Source organism: Hypomesus nipponensis, chromosome 18, assembly GCF_054491055.1.
Source record: "Hypomesus nipponensis isolate SF chromosome 18, ASM5449105v1, whole genome shotgun sequence".
Lineage (NCBI taxonomy): Eukaryota > Metazoa > Chordata > Actinopteri > Osmeriformes > Osmeridae > Hypomesus > Hypomesus nipponensis.
In genome coordinates, this window is record NC_140378.1 from 12,210,001 (window position 1) to 12,234,000 (window position 24,000).

At 51.5% G+C, this 24,000-nt stretch overlaps 1 protein-coding gene across 1 annotated transcript in view; it reads left to right on the forward strand.

Moving 5' to 3' along the window:
• camta1a (calmodulin binding transcription activator 1a) overlaps positions 1 to 24,000 on the forward strand; it is a 252,833-nt gene that overhangs the window by 181,843 nt on the left and 46,990 nt on the right. Inside the window, exon 6 of the mRNA XM_084680920.1 lies at positions 17,659 to 17,730. Within this exon, the coding sequence (XP_084537046.1) occupies positions 17,659 to 17,730 (72 nt within the window). The remainder of the gene's footprint in view (positions 1 to 17,658; positions 17,731 to 24,000) is intronic.

The window sequence follows — 24,000 nt, forward strand, 5'->3', positions numbered from 1 at the left end:
TAACGGATCAGTTCCCAATTTCCCCTGGCCGCTCTGCAGTAATCAGATCCTCACACACCTGACGTGAGGCCTGAATTCCATTAGGCTTTATTAGCAGTAATTATCCCCTGCTTCCACCCCCTGCTGTTCCCTCAGTTCCCATCCCCTCTCTCTCCTTCCTCTCCATCCTTCCATCGCCCTTTTCTCTCCCCTCTCTTCCCCCTCTCTCACCGCCCACTGTGAGCCTCTCCTCACGCTTCCGGAAGTCTCATTCATGGCTTTTAATTATCACCCACAGGCTGGCTCTGTGGTCCTCCCCTCGCCGAACCTACAGTTCCCTAATGGTCCTGCTGGAGGTCACTCTGACACACACACACACACACCAGCTCACTCTGACACACATTAGCACGCACAGTCACAGGAGCAGGGGGTGAGAGGGCCCCTTTCAGCCTCCTGTGATAGTGTGGATGAATGTGACAGACACGTCCGTCCCCCGTTAGCGGGGCCGCTGGTGAGACAGACACACAGTGATGAGGGAGATAGGGCTCGTCTCTCTCCAGCACGCAGGATGGCAGGGCTCCACAGCGGGGAGAGACAATCCTCTCAGGAGCAGCTCCTTCCTGAGAGTTGGTGTTCATTTGTCCCTCCGCTCCCCTCCGCTGGCTCTCACAGCCAGTCAGCACTTGTTTTATTGGCCGTTACTGTGTGTCAGGGAGCAAATCGCTTTTACTCACAGGTGCGAGTGGAGGACAAGTGTGTGTGTGTTCTACTACCTTTTGTTTCTGGTAAATGAGCTTGTTGTGTGCATGTGTTCCCATGGGCTTGTGTTTCTCAGTGTGTTTGTGTGTGTGTGTGTGTTTTTAGTGTTCGAAAAGTGAGCAAAAGAGCTCTTTTCCCGGTGCTGAACAGTGCGGGAGCAGCTATGGCGGGGCTGATTCCCTCTGTGGTGTTTATTATCACATTTTGTGTAATTATATAATTAGTCCTAATCACCCACCTGAGGTGGCGTTGCTGTGCCGCGGCTCACTATTCCAGAACAAACAGAGCCACCTCAGCACATCTCACACTCATTATCACACACGGCAGCTTCTCTGTTCCTGCGCTCATTAACACTCACTTCCTCATTCACATGCATGAACACTCGCACATACGGATACAAGTGCACACAGACTTGTTTTCCGTAAGATGCTCCTTCCAGTACAGTAGACCTCAATCAACCCTAATGGGACGAGAGCCCCCAGCGTTCCAGAGACGGTGAACACACGAGCAAGCGGAGCAGCGCTAGGTAGGTTCCACAACCATGAAAAGACAAAGGGAATCGCAAATCACATTTGAAGTTCCGGCTTTCAAGATGAGGAGTGAAGAAGATGGGGCACCAGAGCGGTAGTATATACATTAGTTAATAGATTGTGGCCGCCTCCACTGGTTGAGCTTAGGAGGGGAGGCTATTCAGAAGCACAAGACAAATCTCACATTTCAAACTCCATTTCAAAGAACATGAAATTCAATCTCCCACTCCAATCTGCTGCACGCTGTCATTGCTCATACCCGTAACAGCAATCAGAGTTATTGTATCCACTCCTCTCAGTCTCCCGGTGTCAATTTATGTTTATGTTTGCCAGTAAATGTATTAAATGTCATTTAAGCCGTTTGAGGAAGCTGATTGTTTTGTTTTTGTTTGCTTCTATCTGGTTCTTTCTATTTGTCTTCCTGCAGGTCTCCCAGCATTCTATGAGTTGGCAGCCTGCATGGGAACACTCTCACCAAGCTCTGCCTCGTACTGTCAGCTGCCTGTGTAAATCTCCCCGTTCAATTATATTTTACCCAGAGAGAGGGCAGAAATAGAATAGATAAATAGAGGGATAGCAGCATTGTGCCGGTCATTTAAAAAATGAGTGACATTCGAGTCAGGCATTAAGCTTGGACATCTTGTGCAGCGTAATAGGCCCCCCGCCCTGCTTTCAAGCCTGTGAGGAGAATCCCACAGGGACAGAGAGGGGGAGTGTGTGCAGACAGACACGCCGACCACACGCAGTCCTCAGGCTCCCACTGCGAGCCATTCTCCCTACTGACAGTAGGACATGGTGCCACAGAGAGACCCCCAAACATCCAGCCCACATAATGAGACAGGGCAGGAGCACAGGGGCCTCATGGGGCCTATGGACGGGCAGGCGGGAGGCGAGGGGGGGACTGTAGAAGACGTCAATCCTCAGGCAGCCCAGAGAGGACACGGCCGCCCCCCCCCCTTCCTGTCACAGCGTGTGTGAGGAATGGCAGGTGCAGGCAGATGGTGACATCGACTCCTCAACTCTCCTCTCGTGTGGCAGACGGGAGGGCTTTATCAGTGGGCAGAGATGGACGCACCAACAGACACTGTTTATCAGATAGGGAAAGATGGAGAGAGCACAAAACAGAGGCCGACGGAGAGACAGATAGGAGAGCTCTTATTAAGATGGGTGCTGTGGGTGTGCGTGGATGTGGCGATAGTGGTGGTGGTGGTCGGGGGGGGGGGGGGGGGGTTAGGCACACTTGTGAGTGTGTGAATGTGGGTGCGTCCACAATCACTTGAGTGAGAGTGTGTGTGTGTGTGTGTGTGTGTGTTTGTGAAGCTGGAGAGCCTCACTGCCCTTCTCTCTGGCAGGTAACCGGCAGCATTAGGCAGGGGAGAGAGAGAGGACTTGAGACAGAGAGACTTGTTATACTCAGTATATCCTTCTCCACTCAGACACTTTCCAAACCCAGAGCTCGGGTTTTGTAGCCATGCTAAACTGCAGACCCAGCACTTTGCAGCCGTACCTAAAGCCTATTACAGCTAAGCAGTGCTGGAGGCCTATTTACAGGCCCAGATGTGCAACCATCTTCATTTCCATCAAGTATCACTTTGGGAAGTATTGCATTTTCAAGAAGCTAATGATGGAGGTAAATAGCTCTTGATCTGTTGAAGATTTAAAATAACTCAGACCTCCTCTTGGTAGGGCTGGCTTCTGCGATGGCCTGGATGTTAGTGCCACTTGGCCTGGTCCCTCCCACATCTCTGCAGCGACCAGAACCTGTGAGCCCAGTCTCCTCTCCATCAGCACTGGCCTGGCTCAGGCCAGAGCTGGAGCCCTCAGGGCCTGTCTCAGCTGCTCCCTCACTGGGGAGGAAGATGAGGGGGGTGGGGGGGCAGACACAACCTGCCCAATCTGTACCAGCCAGATCGAGATAGGAGGAGTGCGAGGAGGAACTTGCACGCCCACCAACCTCCCTCTCTTTCTTCTCTGGCTGTCCTCTGTCCCTCTCTCACTCTCCAGCTGTCTGTCAGTCTGTCTGTCTGCCAGTCTGTCTGTCTGTCTGCCAGTCTGTCTGTCTGCCAGTCTGTCTGTCTATATGTCTCTCTCTTCTTTTCTCTCTCTTTCTCCCTCATTCGCCCCTACCCAGAGGGGAGCAGCTATGGAAATAGGATAGGCAGCCTAGCATGCAAATTGCTGCCAGAGGCAGCTTGCCGCTCTCCAACAAGGGCACAGAAAACTGCCATTTGATTAGCACGGAGGTATCAGGCTAACACTGTAAACATGTGTTTATAAGGCTCACACTCCCTCTGTGACTATCGTAACCAACACACACCCACCCACCCACACATACCTACCCACACACACACACACACAGTCACAGAGCAGGGATCATTTGGTGACATTTCCCCTGGTGCACGTGTCATAAAGCTGACTTACAGCAGACATGCAGATAGATTGACTGTCATAAACATTGATGCCGGTTCATAACAAATGTCCCTTCATTTTCACGGCCAAAGTCATGACATTGTGCAATGTCATGCAACCCAGGCAGGTTTTATTTGGAGGGTACTAACCTAAGGCCCTGCACGTGTCACTGGTCTGACATGACCAGGAATTAACGAGTGTTTGGTTTAACACCATTTGTCAAAGGGAGGTAATTAAACAGTGTGAATATCATAATGGAAGTCTTGTTTACGAGCCTGTTAACCTGCATTATGGGAAATTGTTTGGTGGAAGGTTCTGCAGTTAGAACAGATGTAGAATACAAAAGAGCAACATGCTTAATCCTGACTATGACTATACAACGACTGCATCGGATTATCATAGGATTTCATCATAGGCTCTGAAACTAGTGGATCTTGGAATGTGACAGTCTTGTGTTGCATGAGATACAGTACTGTCGATTGTGTAAAATAACCGATGCAAATCAACAACTTTTAGATGATGTAAGTCTTGGCTAAAAGTTCCATCGTTGAATATGGATTTTTTCTCCCTCCTGAATTTGGATAGGAGTCAAGCAGCTTGATGTGTGTGTGTGAGTGTGCGCATGTGTGGGCTTGCATATGAGAGCTTGCGCTTGTGTACACGATTGTGTGTGTGTGTGTGCGCATGTGTGTGTGTTGGGCCAGCAGCCCAGAGTCAGTGGGTTGGGGAGATTGGTCTGCTCTCATCAGCATGCACGACCAAGCCCCCCTGAGAACTCTTTTGTTCTTAATGATAACTGGGCCCATGCATTGTTTACAAGGATGACAGGTCCATTTCCCTCTGATTTATAGCTCTGTGGCATTCAAGGAGATACTTATTACTTTAAATGCAGTATGCAAAACCCAGTCAACAAGGCAGGCTGGGAAATCATAAATTAGGGGTCATTCTTCACCTACTCGAGCAGAGAGGTTGTTTTCCAGGTCTAGACCAGTGAGGTCACCCCTTCTCCTGGTCCTGGTGTGCTGGTCTGAGCTGGAACTGCCAGGGCTTGTCAGTGAGGGGGCCAATTTTGTCAGAGCAATCTGTCAACTACAGCTTTATGTTTGTTTTCTGAAGGCAGCAGCATTTCTGTCTAGCCTCACACACCATAGGCTAGGGGGAAACTCCCTCTGGTGGCAAATGATGGTGTCACACACACGCACACACGTTTGCACACACGTTTGCACACACAAACACCAAGCAGTGAGGGAAATTAATTCAGATGAAGTATGTGCTCCGTCTACCTGTCAGTCTGTATTTCTGTCTGTCCTTCTGTCTTACTCTCTCTCTCTTTCTCTCTCTCTCTCTCTCTCTCTCTCTCTCTCTCTCTCTCTCTCTCTCTCTCTCTCTCTCTCTCTCTCTCTCTCTCTCTCTCTCTCTCTCTCTCTCTCTCTCTCTCTCTCTCTCTCTCTCTCTTTCCATAACTTAAACTTACTTTATTGTTTAGGGCCAAACTCAGACAAACAAAATTCAGCAAACTTCTGTCAAACCTCGAGCCCCATGGCTCCCAGGGTGGGGAGCCTTAGCAGGCTGGAGGGGAGAGGGGTGATGGAGGGATGGAGGAGGGTGTCATTGTTTTGACGGATTTAGTTACAGTAGCACCCAGATCAATTATTCAGCAGAGGCATGCATGGTTGCAGGATTAATGGCGCGTGTGGCATATAAATCAACCAGCGGTCTTGAACCACTCTGGGAGAGAGGAAACAGAACAGACAAACGCAGAAACACATTAACAGCAGCATTTGTATCCATCCGTTACCATTAGTAACCTTGGGACATCAGGAGAGAGTGGGACACCAGGCCCATTCAGTCACAAATAAACGTCCTGATTTTGGAAGGTAATGCCAAGAACTAGCCCATTCTATCATCCTGAGTGTGGCTTTAGAGCTGAAGGACAGGAACACTGAGCAGTCTCCTGTGTGTGGAGGAGGAGGGGAGGGGGAGGGGAGGGGAGGGGGAGGGGAGGGGGAGGGGTGGAGTTGCTGTTGAGAGATTGAAACGATGCTATATATTACAGCCTCTAGAGACCTGTCCACTCTCTGGCTCTCTCCTTTCGTTCTCTTTCTCTCTTTCTCTTTCTCTCTCTCTCTCTCTTCTCTATGCTCATCAAAGTGATATCAAAGTTTCAGCAGTATTATCCAGGCCTTGTTCTGTACCATTTTTCTGTCTGTCTGACAGTTTTTCTGTCTCTCTGTCAGCTTGCCTGTCTGTTTTAATGTCTGTATGTCCGTCTGTCTGTCTGTCTAGAGGTGACCCTGGTCTTGTATTTGTATGTGCCCATGTGTCTCCATCAGTTCCAGGTAGCCTCTGTGCCCTCTCTGCTCCCTGGTCTTGTCCAGCCCGTAGATGGAATCAAACATCCCAGTCAGGCTGCCATCTTCAAACAGATATCTGAGACCAGCTTGAATTTCAAATATTTCAGTCTCTCTCTCTCTCTCTCTCTCTCTCTCTCTCTCTCTCTCTCTCTCTCTCTCTCTCTCTCTCTCTCTCTCTCTCTCTCTCTCTCTCTCTCTCTCTCTCTCTCTCTCTCTCTCTCTCTCTCTCTCTCTCTCTCTCTCTCTCTCTCTCTCTCTCTCTCTCTCTCTCTCTCTCTCTCTCTCTCTCTCTCTCTCTCTCTCTCTCTCTCTCACTCTCACACTCACTCTCTCTCTCTTTCTGTATCCCTCTCTCATCTCTCTCTTTTATTCTCTCACTCACTCTGTCTTTCTATGTACTTCTCTTTTAATGTAGAGCATGTCCCGCTGTCAATTGAAGTGCTCCGAAGCCAAGGTTAACCATTCCTTTCCAGATTAGAATACTCACAATTAATTAGGAGTGAGATACGGCCATCCTATCAAAGCAGCAGCAGGAGGCGGAGCCATGGTGTGTGTGTGGACGGCTGGGGAGGCAGGGGATTGGGCGTTTGTCAGGCTTGGCGGCCATGTTGGAAGAAGGAACATGAAAGGGGAGTACTGTCCCCTACTGTGGTGCTCAGATCCAGGCAGGTTAGCGCCACAGGTCTGCTCAGTCAGAGAGAGGCGGGGAGGCGTGGGGCCAGGGGAGAGGCAGGCACACGCCAGCTTACCAACATCTCATCATAACTCAGCCAGCAGAGGCCCTCTGAATTAAACTGTCACTTTTCATTTGCTTTGATTTCCTTCTTTTGCCCGCTGTTTCTTTCTTCTTCATCTTCCTCTCCGGCTTCCTCAGACTCATCACCAAATGAACATGGGCTGTGCTGGTGTGTCTCTCCACTGTCTCCATCACACTGCTGCCTCAGGCAGGCCTGGGCCTCTCCTGACAGAGTCACCTGCCTGCTGCCTGGCTGTGGCTCCCGCTGTCTCTGTCTGTCCAACCCACCGACAGGCTGACTACTGACTGACTGACTGATTGGCTGCCTGGCTGACTCACTGACTGACTGATTGGCTGCCTGGACAACTAACTCCAGAACTCTGGGCGCTCCACTGTTCCCATCCTTAGTCTCTTCCTCAGACACCCATGAGAACTATAGACTGTTGAAAGCTTGAGAATTAGAAGCAACATGACTGACATGATGACAACAGCGTAGACACAGAACTCTGAAGAAGACAACGCAACTGAGGGATACAGAGAGAGAGAGAGAGAGAGAGAGAGAGAGAGTTCTTTGTGTCGGATAAGCCTGCGGCTGTGTTGTTAAAGTCAGAGTGTGGCATCTAGGACACAGACACAGCCTGCTGTTACCATAGCACCTCCATGATTGTTGACATTATGGGGCTTGTTGTTTCTCTCCCGTCCTGCTAATCCCCCAGCGCCGCGCAGCCTGGCCAAATTGGGGGTGTTTGGCGCTTCAGGGGCTGTGGGGGCGGAGTGAAGGGGGAGAGAAGGAGAAATAGGAGACAGACAGAGGGAGAGGAGGAGTGTTCGGACTGATAAAGGATGTCCCCGGCCTCTGAAGCTGAGAAGACTGCTCCCTGTGGCCGTGGAAACGATGGGACGGCTATCAGTCATTAATTGAGCACTGTGGCTCGTAATGAAGAGATGTCAGATAGTGTGTGGAGGAAGAGGGAGGAAGAGGGAGGATGAGAGGACGGATGAGAGGGAAAGAAAGGGGAAAAAGGAGGATATGCTATGTGTATTAGCAGGTGTCTCTGCCTAATTTCACGCCTCTATGAGCGAATGTGCACCCAGACTATCACCACTTCCCTACCCTGCTCTCCTTTTCTTTCTCCTCTCTCTCTCTCTCTCTCTCTCTCTCTCTCTCTCTCTCTCTCTCTCTCTCTCTCTCTCTCTCTCTCTCTCTCTCTCTCTCTCTCTCTCTCTCTCTCTCTCTCTCTCTCTCTCTCTCTCTATCTTTCTCCCTCTCCATTTCTCTCTTTCTCTCTATTTTCTCTCTCCCTTTTCCCCCCCATCTCTCTTTCTCTCTCTCCATCCCTCTATCCCTCTCTTTCCCAATTTGCGTGCAACTGCATGAACCTTGGTGTGAACCTTCCACCTGACTGGCTGATTTGGCGTGTACAGTGTAAACCTTCCCGTTGACATGAGCAATGGAAGTGTGCGTCTGCAGAGTAGGCTACATGGCAGACCAAATGTGCATCCTAAGCACTAAAGGCAGCCATGGTGACAGTTAAGGAACTACAGGGCCCAACCCTTCCGTCTGTCTGCCCCATGCCTGGTGATGTAGAGTGATAGGATGTTTGCTCTCTTAGTGCCCTCCTTCCAGCCCATGGTCCTGACAGCCATTGAATATGGACAAGAAGAAGAAGCGGAATGGGGGTTGTATGTCTGTGTGTGTGTGTGTGTGCGTGTCTGTCAGCGACCTTCCGGGTCCCACTCACATGCATCTCCGCAGCAGCGAGGAGGGAAATGAGTTGTGATGCAGAATGCCCTCCCCAGGCCCTCGGGCCACCCTCCTCACCCCCTCTCGCCCCCCGCCCTCACCCCTCGCCCCTCACCCCCTGTAGCCTGTGTTTGTGTAGGGAAGATTAAGCTGCTCTGACGAAGCTGTGTTTACAAATATGCAGGGAGAGAAACAGGCCAAGCGACGCTGAATAGGAATAGAATACAAATTGCTTTTTTATCTCTCTCAGGGCCAAGGCGAGAGAAAATGTGTTTGCGATTGTTGCTCCTCCGCCTGTGAAGGATAAAGCCCGTGCACCAGGTTTGGGCTTCCTGTTAGCATTCATTCTAGCCTCTCTCCATCCTCCTCTCTTCTCTACTCTCCTTTTCTTCTTCTTCTCCTGCTCTCCATGCTTTACCCCTGTATTTCCCAGACAGGGAGTTTCCTTGGTAATCAAGCCTCCTCCTCCTCATGCCTCCCTGATGGACAGTCCTCTATCCTCCATATATGTGCTTCTTCCATCGTCTCCCTTGCTCCCACAATCATTTTCTCCACCCCTCCTTCCCTCGTGATTCTATAAGCTGTGCATCTCTCTCTCTCTCTCTCTCTCTCTCTCTCTCTCTCTCTCTCTCTCTCTCTCTCTCTCTCTCTCTCTCTCTCTCTCTCTCTCTCTCTCTCATTCTCTATGTCTCTCTCTCTTTCTCTCTCTCCATCCCTCTTTCTCTATTGCACTCCCCCAGTAGGACTTGCACTGTGATTTACAATCTCTTCCCGCCCCTCCTCGCTCACACAGGAGCTATCGGAAATTTAGAGTGCCTATATATCATGTTGGGGAGAGGGGGTGTAAGCCTGTACTAATCGCCCCTAACAGAACCACATAGCGTACAGATTTGGGCTCTCTCTTACAATTAGACAACATGGCTTCCTGGCAGCACCTATGGAGGGGGGCAGGGTTTGTGATGTCATCAGTGTGTGTCTGAGATGGGGGCTAAAGAAGCCAATTAATGCAGAGGGTATGATTCCTTTCTCCTCCTCCTCCTGCCTACTTCACCTTCTCCTCCTTCTCTTGCAAGATCTGGCTATTTTATCTTCACCTCAGCCAGCCCAGACAAGGTTAATGGGCGGTCACACAGTCTCAAACAATGGCAGTTATGTTTATTAAGCAGGCCTTCTTGAACTTAATGTATGCCCTGCCGTCTGCTTTGGAAGGAGGAGGCTGCCTGCCTGCCCCACAGTTGTGAACTCAGCTATTTTCGGCAATGTTGTAAGCACTTAAAACACCAGACCCAAATTTCCCTGGGGACCCAGTGGGTTTGCATACCAGATTTGTGTGTTCTTCAGTGACATTCTCATTCACACCTGTCACATTTGGATCTGGCCTCATCCGCTCCCTCCCAAGCCCGGCTGGACAGGATGTTGGCTGGAAAGGGCCATGGATCTGACATCCATGTTGTGTGTTCTGTACTTGGCATGTTGGCTCGGCTCCAGAACTTGCATTTGGGTCTGCCTGGACAGAGAGAGGACGTTCTTATTCTCCTTTTACGCAGCTGTTTCCTGGTGGCAGCAAATGGCGGGCTCAAACTTGACCTATGACCTGCTGCAGGCAGCTAACATCCTCCTGATTGCCATATCCATTACCCCCTCTTAATGGAATGAAGTTTCTGTTATGGATGAGATCCCTAGCTTTCTAATGCAAACAAATACTCATTACTTATTTGGCTGGGAGCATCTCACATGCCAATTTTGGACAGGCAATCTCGAGGTCAGCCTCGAGGTGAAGGAATAAGGAAGTGCAGTGCTAGATAATGATCCTTTTCCATTTGCTACTAACACACTACCTCTTACACAACCTAGCAGCATATACTCATGACCTACCTTGCGTGACACATTGAATAATTCCACATTGACTATCCACTTCCCTGCCATACCCTGCCGTATGGGAGATGGAAGGGAGATGGACTGGAATGAAAGGCTAAAGGGCTAAAAGTTAAGTAACATTTATTCATAAGCATTGTAAAAGCTACACATAATGACTAACTATGCAATTATTGCTTCAATATTTCAAAACTATCGAAAACAAAACAATTAATCCCTTAGTCAATTAGTCAATGTGTTTTTTTTATATGAATACTTTTTACAAGGTGTAGGATGTTTGCACATGCATGAGCACACACACACACACAGACACACAGACACACCCAGACACACACACACACACACTGCTCCTCTGCTGTCTCCAGACACTGTGGAGGTGACAGGGGCTGCATCGTCGACAGCTGAAAGGGTTTCCATCCTTTCAAGCAGGCGTCAATGTGCTGATTGTCATCGCAGGCTAATGTCAAGGCCTTCACATGCTCTGATCACAGAGAGAGACAGAGAGCTTTCCACTGAGATGCGTTTACGAAACATAATACAACAATATCCCTATGACAGCAACAAGGTAACTGGCAATAGTTATTTCTATTCATTGTTGTCAAGCTTGTTTGCTTTGATAATCTGCACCTCTCTGTGGAAGGATCAACAGAGAGGCCAGGGTTAGCACAAGTACAGGACAGAGTGCGTCCTGTACAGGAGGCTTGGATCCTGGCCTGGCGGTCTCCTCTGTACTAAGCGCTGTGCGAATGCAACAGTTGTATGGGAGATGTAGTTTGGATGTTGATGAGGTTGTAGCTAGTCTATAAAGATGTCATGTGATACTCTGTACACCTCTTCCGCCTGTGTCTAACACTTTATTTATAGCAGGTGATGTCATGAGATCGATCAAAGAAAAGGCGTAAGCAGAGGAATGCATCAATATCCACACACACTCACATTACACACACAAACACAAATATAAACTGTACACGCACATACACACATTCACATCATCATTTCAGTTTATCGTTACAGTTTCCCTCGGAGATGGGCCGGACCCTATTAGAGGCTGATGATGAATATAACGTGTCCTATGATGTGGTGTAGAGTGTAATGTAGTATTACATAGTAGTTTGTGTGTGTGTGTGTGTGCCCGTGTGTGTGTGTGTGTGTGTAGGGAGTGTTTAGGTGTGTGTGTGCTTGGTGTGTCCTGTCCTGTTTTGTGCCGTAGGCCCCATGCCACCCCTCCATCCCATTAGCTGTGCCCAGCCCCTGCCTGGGTGTGCTTTAACCTTGGCTGCTGGGCTGGAGGAGAGAGAGAGTAATTCTAACCTTAAAAACCTGCTGATTAAAGCTAGTTTGGTGGAATTCGATTCCACTTAATGCCTTTGGCCCTGAGCCCGGCTGGCTGGCATTAGCATCAACAGACACTGTGTCTTCAGTCAGGAAGACAGACGTGCACGGCTCAACCCCTCCCCTGGCACGTGCACGAGCAGGACAGTGTACTCCCCATACAGTACCTCTCGGTCTCTCTCTATCTCTTTCTCTCTCTCTCTCTCTCTCTCTCTCTCTCTCTCTCTCTCTCTCTCTCTCTCTCTCTCTCTCTCTCTCTCTCTCTCTCTCTCTCTCTCCCTGCCCTCTCACTCTGTCCCACATACCACATACATTTTCCTACTTCCTCTGTCTCCTCTCCTCTCTGCTTCCTTGGTCTGAGGGCCATGTGGGTGTGGTGTAGGGAGGAGGGAAAAGGAAGGGGGGGGTCTCCATTCTGACTGCCTCAGCCCTGTTATTGTGTTGTTCTTGATCTTGATGTATGGCTGTGTTTACTGGTCCAGCGTGGCTAATTAATTCCCCTCTTCAGGGCCTGTTTATCAACTGTTTGTGTTTATTTACAATGAGAACGCTATTTTTAGACGCACCATTTCCATAACACTCGCGTTTTCTAGAGCATCATTTGTTTTGCTTTGTTGAGGATTTTCGGTTCATTTTTCATTTCCACGGTGAGCCCTGGCCGCTGTTGAGATGGGACAGATTTAGGAGCTCAGGCTGGTCCAGGATGGAGTCCTGAGGAGATAAATCTGCAGCCCTCTGAATTTATAATGGATCATATCTCATCAACCCCAGGTTTACCCTTCAAATACACTGGTAGCAGCGGCATTAGAACTTGGTTAGTGCGTGGGTGTAGGACAAGCACAGAGAGATGGCTCGTGATAAAAGCTGAGGCAGTGATGTCAGGGTTGTAGTGGTGTGCAGAAGCTGTGTGCTCCTCTCCAGATCCTACATGTGGGGAGATATATTGTGGGCAGTCTGGGCGCTCTGCCACAGCGACAGACACTCCAGCTAATTAGATTTGGGGCAAACGATGGAGGCGGGCTGCAGGCGAGGGGAGGCAGGTGAAACGCGCAGCCTCACAGTATCGCTGAAAATGAGCTCATCCTCCAAAGTGGAAGTGGCAGTTTCAGTGGCGGTGAGTCATCTTAGCGTGCGCGTACGGAACTAGCAATCAGGACGGATCGATAGTCATCATGGTTGCATGGATGGACAGGGCAGGATCTTGGATGATCCATGAATCCATCCAGGATGGATCCAGGGCTGCTTTGCGATGGGGCTTGATACGACTCTCCAATGGGCTGCTGCGTGGGCTATCAGCTATTTGTGCTGTGGTGCCCGAGGCTGAATCACCTGCCTCCGGCGTACACACACACACACTTACACACACACCTTCACAGGCTCGCACAACACACATACACACGCTCCAGCGCTACCTAGCCATCCTAATGAAGTGGTGAGCCTGAAGTGGTGTTAGCAGGTGGATGCCCATGTTAAGGAGTGTGTAAAAGCAGGAAACAGCCGAGTGGATCCACAGCAGCGGGACATGAGGCAGACTGCTGTGCCCAACACTCAGGCTCACACACTGGGGATAGATGAGAGCAGGCCCTGTCCTCGGAAACCTAAGAAGACAAACAAGACTAACATGAATCAATGGCAGGATAACCAATAAAAGGGAAGGTTAAGCATGGGAGGGGGGGAGAGGGAGGGAGGGAGGAGGAGAGAGAGAGGGAGGAGGAGAGACAGAGGGTGGGAGAGGGAGAGAGGGAGGAGGAGAGAGAGAGGGAGGGAGGAGAGAGAGGGAGGAGAGAGGGAAGAGGAGAGAGGGAAGAGGAGAGAGGGAGGAGGAGAAAGAGAGGGAGGGAGGGAGGGAGGGAGGGAGGAGAGAGGGAGGAGGAGGAGAGAGAGAGAGAGAGAGAGAGAGAGAGAGAGAGAGAGGAAGGGAGGGAGGGAGGGAGGGAGGGAGGGAGGGAGGGAGGGAGGGAGGGAGGGAGGGAGGGAGGGAGGGAGGGAGGGAGGGAGGGAGGGAGGGGGAGAGAGAGAGGGAGGGAGGGAGGGAGGGAGGGAGGGAGGGAGGGAGGGAGGGAGGGAGGGAGGGAGGGAGGGAGGGAGGGAGGGAGGGAGGGGGAGAGAGAGAGGGAGGGAGGGAGGGAGGGAGGGAGGGAGGGAGGGAGGGAGGGAGGGAGGGAGGGAGGGAGGGAGGGAGGGAGGGAGGGAGGGAGGGAGGGAGGGAGGGAGGGAGGGAGGGGGAGAGAGATAGGGAGGAGGAGAGAGAGGGAGGAGGAGAGAGGGAGGGAGGGACAGATTCAGAGACAGAATACGGAGGAGACTGAAGAGTGTAGATACACAGGCAGGAGAGAGAAGAATACAGGAGAGACAGACTGCTGTTCCTTGGTAGTCTGGCATACAGATGGCGTAGAGAGGCAGGAAAACAGACAGACCAACAAGCGGGCAGGCAGACAGCCACGCTGACATACGCATTCCAGACTCTGACAGTAAGATGTTGGCGTCGTCACGGTGTGAAAACAGCAAATTGCCAACATAAATAAGGTGCCACACTCTGATTAGGAGTGTCTTCACACATCATTATGATCTAATGACAGAGTTCCCTCCTTTCTTCCTTCCTTCCTTCCGCTCTCTCTCTATCTCTCTATCTCGCTGTCTCTCTCCCCTCTCACTTTCTCTGTCTTTATTTCTCTCTCCCCCCCTCAATCTCCGAGGGCCCGTCCCTCTTGATGGATAGCTGGGAGTGAAGCGTTGCCAGGGCGACAGGCGTGCCGTGGGCTGTGGCCTCCAGAGGCAGTTGGCGGGCAGCGTTGGCGGCCGGTCCTTGGCCCTGCCGTCATGTCATGTCTGGGGCTGCTGAGGCCTTTATTTAGACCAGGGTGTTTATCACTGCCTGTCTGGCCTGTCTGGACCCTAACCCCCCCCCCCCCCCCCCCACCACCACCACCCCACCCTCCTCACCTCCCCCTTCTAAGCTCTTAGTTTACGGGGAGGGCGTGGTCAGGCCATGGAATAATGTCTGCCCTGTCTGACCAGGTGACCATTCTATCGCCATAGCCACCCTTTTGAGTGACACCTCCAAATGAATATGCTGCCTCAGTGTCTGACTTTGGAGGACGCTGGGTGTTGTAATTCTTTTTCGCATGTCTGTGATGACATGGGGTGAATACATTATGAGACCCACTGCTTGTGGATTCATTCAAGACTGTGTGTATAGCATTCTCTTATTGTCACTGGGTGGCACCTTCAACACAATGGCAGTAATCCTTTTTCGAGTGTGTACGTTTGCATGCGTGTGTGTATGTGTGTTACCGTGTTAAGCTCTCTGAAAACGGCACACACAGAGTTTTTGTTTCCACAAAAGTATGTGTGTATGATTATGGTTTAATTGCTAGCTCTGTGATGTGCTGTCATCTATCAGAGAGCAAAGACAGCAAATAATGGTTGTGCTGCTGTCGCTTTGTCACCCAGCCTGTCCACAGCAGCAGAACCACCAGCCAATGATCTGCGCCTTGAATTACTGATAAGCCCTTGACTGTGCCGAACATTGTGTATGTCGGGGTGCTCGTGCACTCATAAGTGTCTGGGTGTATGTGTGTGTGCGTGCGTGTGCTCGTCACACTTGGTTTGCCTGTGAAAATGTTTGTCTGTAGATCCATGCTTCTGTTGACGTGCGCCTGTGTGTGTGTGTGTGTTTCCTGTACCATACCATGCGACGTGTGTGTGTGTGTTTCTCCACGCGTGTGTGTGTGCGCGAGTGTGTTTGATGCCTAAATCAGCGCTGACAGGTGCAACAGTTGTGTTGTGCTTTAAGCCGCTTGTTTGTGTCTGGCACACTGCTCACAGAAACAGAGTACACAGAGGCAGGCAGAGCAAAGGCAGCCCGAGGGCTCATTTATGCACTCAGTCCTGCTAGTCACACACTGGCCTGCCTGCTTTTTTCCCTGCCTGCCTGCTTTTCTTCCTGCCTGCTTGCCTGCCTGCTTTTCTTCATGCCTGTGCCCAGACCAGGTGCATTCAGGAAGGTGTAGTCAGGACATGTCGTCCACAGCGTCCACCGTCAGCCACCACACAGCAACAAGACTCTGTAGCTCCCTGTAGTGTTCACCACAGCATTACTGTACACACCCACAATGCTTGTGTACTTGTCCCCCCCCCCACCCCCCTATTTTTGGGGGGAGTAAACTCAGTAATCTTTTTGTCATATTAGAAGCTGAATTCCAAAGTGGGATTTTGGTGGAAGCACAGTCTTGTGGGTTTGGATGCTGAACTTGAGTGGGAGGAAGTTTTTGTCTATTGCCAGGCAGGAGTAATGGATGACAGTACAACTGTGAGAGTGGGTGGAGGCACGCATTCTATTCCAGACAGCAGTAATGGATGACAGTACAGCTAAACAATGAGAAAAGAAGGAAGTCTGCATGCCTTCACTGTCCACACACCCTCCACACACCCTCCACACACCCTCCACACACGCTCACATGGAGCTGGAGAGTGGCTCTGGGATCATTATACTAGAGCTGATAGGAACAATGGAACACCTGGGGAGACAGTCAATTCTGTGTGTGTGTGTACGAGCATCTGTGTGTGTTCGTATGTGCGTATTTGTAAATGCGTCTGTGTATTTCTGAATGCGTGTGTGTGTGTGTGTGTGCTGTTGAGACATGCGGTGGCCCTCCTGCACTGAGCCCACTCTCTGGCACTGCTTTGGTACATTGGTATAATTAATCAGACTGTTTGATGTTAGCAAACGAGTGTTTGTACAGACCCAGTTACTCTGCAGGCCTTGCTCTGTTTTAACTAGTGTTTAGTTAAACAAGTTGAACACACAACTCACTTCAAGGCTCTCATTTATCAGCAGGTCCTCCAAGCAACCTAACCCAACCTCCCCATGCCCCCACCCCTCCCATTTGTTCACATCTACAGGGCCCCAGGACAACCTCTTTACCTTATTGAACATGCTGACATCAAAATAATGAGCCTGTGCGTGCTTCTGTGTGTGTGTGTGTGTGTGTGTGTGTGTTTGTATGTGTGTGTATGTGTATGCTTGTGGCTCCAGCAGTGATTTTTCCTTCCTAAACAAACAGATCTAAGGTATAGTGGCTGAACTCTCAGTTTGATGTATTTCTCATAGTGTCAGACTCCTTGTCTTAGAGCAATCCCAGTCTATTATCTGGCTGGTGGGTAAAGAGCAGGTAGGACTGGCTCTGCTGATGTAAACAAGCTCAGCAGCCGGGTCAGTTCCTCAGCATCCTGGGAAACGTAGTCCCGGGTCACTTGCAAAGAAACTGAGGGGGAGAGAGAGGGTCAGGTAGGTTTTACGACACGTGCAGCTCAGATCCAGATCTGCTGCAGCCTCGACCTGTGACTATATGTGTGTGCGTGTGTGTGTGTGTGTTACACTTTGCTCTGCTGCTGCCGGGTGAAAAATGCTTCCTGGCCCCTCTGCCAGATACTGGGAGGCGTTATCAGCCCTGGCTGGCTCTCTCCACGGTAACGAGCCCCCAGGCTCTGTATTATCTGTTTACGATAAGGATATTAATAACACCACGGTTTAGTTACGCACCGCATTGGGCCCCGCGGGGGGGGGGGGGGGGGGAGAAATGGAGGGGGGGTGCGGAACACCTGAATCATCCTGTCAGGAGGCCCCTCCAGGCTCCAGGGTGAGGGGGTGGGGGGCTGAGGGGAGAATGGGGTACGTTCAGATTGGACCGAGACAGAGGGAGGATGTGGACGGGTCTTGATAACCTGACCTCTCACTGCAGCCGGGGTCAGCCAGCCAGGTCTCCTCCTCCAGGTCACTGCCTCTGAGGACAACAGCCTGGCCATCTGCCCACTCCAGCTGTGCTCATCCCTGGGGAAGGGATAAGGAATACGGGTCAGAGGAAAATCTGTGTGGTACCTTGCTGTAAGGTATGGTGTTGGTAACATGCTACGTGTCTTGTGTCTCCCTCCCTGCAGTGTCTGTATGGCTGCTACGTCCACTCCTCCATCATTCCCACCTTCCACCGCAGGTGCTACTGGCTGCTCCAGGTAAGCCCTCCTCTCTCTCTCTTTTGTACACACCCACGGCTCCTTGATATGTGCACTCCTCCGTGAGGCCTGTATGGGTGCCGGTCTGGACAGATCTCTTCCAGCGGCACGCTGGGTGGCGTGTTGTGCACCAGGCGCCTCCAGCTCACTTCTTTAGAGCCTCTCTGGCCTTATCTGGCTCCGTCATCCGCTTTCTGATGAGAACAACCACCCCCCCCCCCCCCTCCCCCTGCCGAGCCGTCGCCCCCAGTGAGAGGGCTGTGGAGAGGCAGAGATGGGCTGTAAAGCGGTGATGGAGGGGCCCATTGTACGGCGCTGTAGTTACTGTGCCCTGTGAGGCTCTCTGCAGAGTGGCTGTAAACAGGGCTTTGATCACCCTCCATCTCATCATGCTAGTTTAGAATGGCATCCATTATAAGAGGCAGGCACCTCTCTCTGTAGCACACACACACACACACACACAGACGTGGTAGAGATGGGGTTCGGGAGGGAAGCTTGCTTCGGTACTGTATGGTGATCTGCTCCAGTCCTTTGATCTAGTTCTATTTGACACCTGTTAGGGGAAGTCTTTGTTATCTCGTGTTATTTTTCTGAAGTTATGTGGAGTTGCCCCTCCCCCCCCCCACCCCCCTCCCCCCACCCCCCTCTCCTACCTCCCCTGTTAGGAACTGTGAGTTCTTTCCAGACTTACTCAGGCCTAATGGATCCTGGCAGGGAGATTAGACATAACCCCAGTGCCTAGTGGAAACAGATCAAAGCTAGCCCCAACACCGCACTCACACGCACACAAACACACGCATATACACACACACACACACACACACAAACACACGCCGGGCACAGTGGTAAGTGGCCATGCCTCAAACAGTGCTTTTGTTCACCCAGGACGCACATGCACATCAAACTGAGATGTTCTCTGCTGTAGCTCTCTGCTTTACTGCAGCTCATCAGCTGTTAACCCCAGGGCATGGAACCTCCAGCCTGCAGCCTGCCCTGCTCTGTCTCACTCTGTTACTCTGCTTACCCAGCTTATCTCACTAGTAGTAACAGCTCTCTGGTAGCCAGCCAGCTAACCTTCCACACATGAGAGACTGTAGACTTCACCACTGAATAGGCAATGACAAGCAGAAATGATTTCACCACTGGCTTTGTTGTGGAGTTGAACTCCCGGTGTAAGTGTCTGTCACGGTAGACAGCTTCATGGGGAGCGCCTCTGTGTACAGGAAACAGGAACATGACGACACTGAAAGTAACTGTTCTCCATCTCCCAGTGTTCCCCCTTCAGAAGTCTCCCAGCCCCTCCCACCTCCTGTTCCACAGGCTGCACTGTTGCTGCGCCTCCAAGCGCCTCTCACACACACTGCTGTCCACGGCCATCACTCTCTCTCAGACTGATGGTCGGGACAACCCACCCTCTCCCTCTCCTCCTCCGTCTGTGCCTGCCCCCCTGCCCCCCTCCCCTCCTCCCCTCCTCCTCCACTGCCCCCCCCCCCCCCCCCCCCCCCCCCCGTGGCCTGGTCCCAGCGTCCCCTCCACTGTGTCCATATGAGATTTGCGGCGCCACTCTGTCAACAGCGGAACGTTGGCGAGACGGGAGCTCCCAGAGCGGGAACAGAGAAAAGGTCAGCAGTGAGTGAAAAATGTAAATAAGCCGCCTTCCAAACAGCCACGGACGTAGGGATGAAAATAACTCTTGTTGCGAACAGAGGAGACGGAGAGAAGGGGGACGGCGGACGGCTGGGGTGGAGGAGGAAGAGGCGGAGAGGGTCAAGATGAAAACAAAGCATGGACAGCTAGTTGAGAGAGTGTGTGGACCAGAAGGGAAGGAGAAAAGAAGGAGTTGAAGAGAGAGAGAGAGAGAGGGAGAGAGAGAGAGAGAGAGAGAGAGAGAGAGAGAGAGGGAGAGAGAGGGAGGGAGAGAGAGAGAGAGAGAGAGAGGGGATTGGGAGAGAGACACAAAGAGTGTGTGAGGAGGGATTTGGCCTGTGGGTGTCTGCCTCTTTATCCACTCTTTATCCAGTCTTATTGAGTCAAAGTCGAGGTAATGAGACAGGGGAGGAGAAGAGGAGATGCCAAAGCAGACCTGTGAGACCCTAACCCGTTCTCTCCCCCTCTCTCCCTCTCTCTCCTCTTTTGTTCTTTTCATCTCTCCTTTTCAATCTGTTCGTCGCCACCTTCACCTCGCAATGGTGTTAGAGCACTTTAAAACGGGCTGGCCGTCCCTGCAAATGACTGAGAGCGAAGACAACTACCTTCACAATTATCTAGGGGTGGCCAATGAATTTGGATTGCAGCCGAGCCAGAGAGAGGCTGGAAGCAGACTGTGTGGAGTGTCGTTCGCCCTCCCCATCTCTCCCACCAAAAAACAAAAGTTCCCATTTCAATTGGCACTGCGCAAAATGGTCCTGTGGGGGAATAATGCTGTTGAATTAGTGTCATACCGGAGCACCCCTGCTGTGCACACGCACGCACACACACCTACACAAACACACACACTCATACACACACCCTCTCTCTCTCTCTCTCTCTCTCTCTCACTCTCTCAGTCCTGGTCGCTCTCCTGATTGATTCAATCGCTCCATGTCCCCTTCTCTTGTTTAGTGCTAATCGAATGTAATTCCCTGCCTGTGCCTCTCCATCACAGCAGACAGCAGGGTTTGTGCTGCCCGGCAGGGCCACAGAGGTGGGGATAATGATGATATGAATACAGAGGGTGAGGGGGGTCGGCCGGAAAGGGAGTCTGTCTATGGAGTGTTCAATATCCTGCACTGACCAGGAGGGGGAGGAGGGGAGGTGGGGGTGGGGCTGAGAGAGAGGGAGGGAGGGCTTGCCAAATCAGATCATGAAATGAATCATAAGGTGGGACGTAATGCTGAATCTCACTCTCTTGCTCTCAGAGTAAGGGAGTGAAGGCTCTTTGGGGAGTTGATCTGACGCTGTCCATGGTGCTGAAAATCTGCTCTGTTCATCTTTACTGATCTCTACTCATCTTCAGAGGAGTTTGACTGTGTGTGTATGTGTATGTAAATTCCTATGTGTGTCAGACGCCATCAAAAGCCTTTGAACTCTCCCTTTACTCATCCCTGATAACTAGCCCACCAATCAAATGCTGAAGATCAATACCCACCTGGCCAAGGCTGCCAGCTGATCACTAACCCTACCTTGGTTCTCATCAGCCTGAACACCATGAAGGGAGGAAGGCTCTTCACTCTCACTAATACATCAGGAGACACCGAGCAGCATCTCTCCAGGGTGCTGACTTACTGGAAACTTGGAAACTTGCCCTGAGATGCATGCAGACTACAGACAGGTGTGCAAGCAGAAGGACAGGCAGACAGACAGACCGTCAGACAGACAGGCAAACAGGCAGGCAGACAGGTAAACAGGCAGACATACAGACCGACTGACAGACAGACAGGTAGACAGGGTGGCTGAGGTTTCTCTTAATCTTCTATTTATTGTATGAATCTGACAGCAATCAGTGTCTTCTTACTGGCTACATACAGATTACTCTGGCCTTGGTGCTGAGAGGAACGGAGCTGTGGTTCAGACCAGACCAGACCAGACCAAGCCAGAATATTTAAATGGACTAAATTATAGATGAGGCCAAATTCCTTTAGATTGATTTCACAGGGAGGACAGACGTAGGTACTTTGGCAGTGAGAGGGGTGAGTGCTATGCTAGCTAGACGGGCGGGTGAGTGTCTGCATACCTGTGTGTGTGTTCAGGGTGTGTGTGTGTCTGCATACCTGTGTGTGTGTTCAGGGTGTGTGTGTGTCTGCATACCTGTGTGTGTGTTCAGGGTGTGTGTGTGTCTATGGCAGGTCTCTACTGTCTGGGGTGTGTGGTGGGAGATCATGGAGCTCTCAGCAGCAGGCTGCTCCTGGCAGGCCCGGCACTTTCTGCCATGAGGAGAACAGATGCTGCATGAGAGTCCCATAGGCTCCCCTCCCCTCCTCTCTCCTCCTCTCTCCTCTCCTCCCTCCTCCCCTCCTCTCTCCTCCTCTCCTCTCCTCCTCTCTCCTCTCCTCCCCATCCTCTTTCCTCCTATCTCCTCCCCTCCTCTCTCCTCCCCTCCTCTCTCCTCCTCTCCTCCCCTCCTCTCACCTCCCCTCCTCTCTCCTCCTCTCCTCCCCTCCTCTCTCCTCTCCTCCTCTCTCCTCTCCTCCCCTCCTCTCTCCTCTCCTCCCCTCCTCTCTCCTGTCCTCCCCTCCTCTCTCCTCCTCTCCTCGTTCTCTCTCCTCCTCCTATGTCTTACCCCTCTCTTACAGTCACACAGAAACCTAGCCCCTCAGTCACAGTCCCTTTCCTGCCCCCTTACTCACCTCTCCTGATGCATCATAGCTCCCCCCACTCACCCCTGCCTGTCCTGGTGTGCTGAGGCTGTCCAGGAGGCTGTCCTAGAGGCTGTCCTAGAGGCTGTCCTAGAGGCTGTCCTAGAGGCCGGTAGAGAGAAGCTGTTAGTGTAGGTCTGCAGCCTTCCAGGTTCTTTGTCAACAGACCCTAATCTAGGAACCCAGGGAGTGACGGGAGGGGCGCAGGAACCCCAGAGACAGACACACCCTCCCCCTCCCCTCCCCCTCTTACGGACAGATGCCTGAGCTGCGTGGCCACTTCGACCTTTTCTGCAGGCCCGCCGCCCCAGCCCACCGGCACGGCCAATTATCAGAAATCCCCAGCCGCATTCGCCGTGCCATTTTCACTCGTAGCTGCGCACGGGCGAGCCGAGACAGAGAGAGGCCGAGCCGAGACAGAGAGAGGCCGAACAGAGACAGACCGCTTAAATTATTCAGCTTTCCGGAAAGGTTAAGGCTGGGAGAATGAGCTGAACTGACATTCACCCAGTTACTGGGTTCTGCCCAGCATCACCTCCTCAGCTATATGTGTGGACACTTCCTCTGTTCCAGCATGTTAGTGCAGCCAACAGTCCTGTCTGCCCCTGTTAGTCCTACTCTCACACAAGACAAACCACCCTTATCAGTCCCCAATACAGGATGAGTGGAAGAGGTCACATCCCTGATAAGAAACCCTAAGTTGTGGAAGTGTATTAGTAACCTCAAGTATTCTGGTCCGATATCATAGGCTGATATCACATGACGATATGAATATGACTCTCATGGTTGTCCTTCCTGTTGGGTCTCCCAGTCCCTGGCCCTGAGTGAGCTGTGTTTATCTCCTGAGTGTGCGTGTGTGTCAGCAAGCTAGGCCAGATCAATGAGATCCAGCAGTGCCCACTGGCACAGTGCCCGGCCTCCTGCTGCTGCCTGCATCCTGGCCATGGCCGTGCCCTGCTCCTCGTCTGGCCATGTCACAGTGTTCTGTGGGATAGCTCGGGAGGATGTTTGTGTCTGGGTCCTTGCCTCGTTGCCACGGCGCCACGCTGCTGCCCAGCCCACAACGGTCACGCCTAATGAGCAGAACTGTCTGATTTGTCCCATGCTGATTACTCCTTAGAGCCCCAATTAGGGCCAGACCAGACTGACATCCCTACACGTTCACTTGGACATGTCATAGAGAAAGAGAGGAATGAGAGGGATGGGGAAGGAGAGGGGGAGAGAGAAGAGGAAGGGGAGGGAGGGAGAGAGAGAGAGACCTGGGAAAAAGAGAGAGACCTGGGAAAAAGAGAGAAAGTGTCTGGATGTATTTGTTGATAAGGCTGGACTCATCCACCCTCCAACAGATCAATCCAAATTCCACTTTAACCATCTACCTCTCATCAGCATACAAAGCATGTCAGATTCCAATTGCAGTTTTTGTAATTGTCAATTTCACTGGGAGGAACTGATATGTCTTTGGATTGGATTTGAAGCAGTCAGCTGGGCTGGTTCTGGAGGGCCTGGTTCTGGAGGGCCTGGTCCTGGAGGGCCTGGTTCTGGAGGGGCTGGTTCTGGAGGGCCTGGTTCTGGGGGGCCTGGTTCTGGAGGGCCTGGTCCTGGGGGTAGGAGACCCTGGGCGACCCGTGCTCTAGGCCTGATGAGGAGAGGAGAGAAGGCTCCCTCCACACCCTCTTATCACAGATGAATCTCAGATAAATGTAGAAAGTGCTTGTCAGCAACTGTTCACCCTTCAATGTCTTTTCTCTCTTTGTGCTCAGTGTTTCTTTCATGGAAAATGTAGTTCTTTCTCACTTTCCTCTCAGTGGGGGGCAAGGGAGAAGAATCAACTTTGAGGTCATGAAAAGGCTACAGAATCAAACCTTCTGTTTTCTTTAATAGTTTGGGTAGAAGGCATATTGTACAAACAGACTTCAGTAGAAAAGCTTCTCTCCCA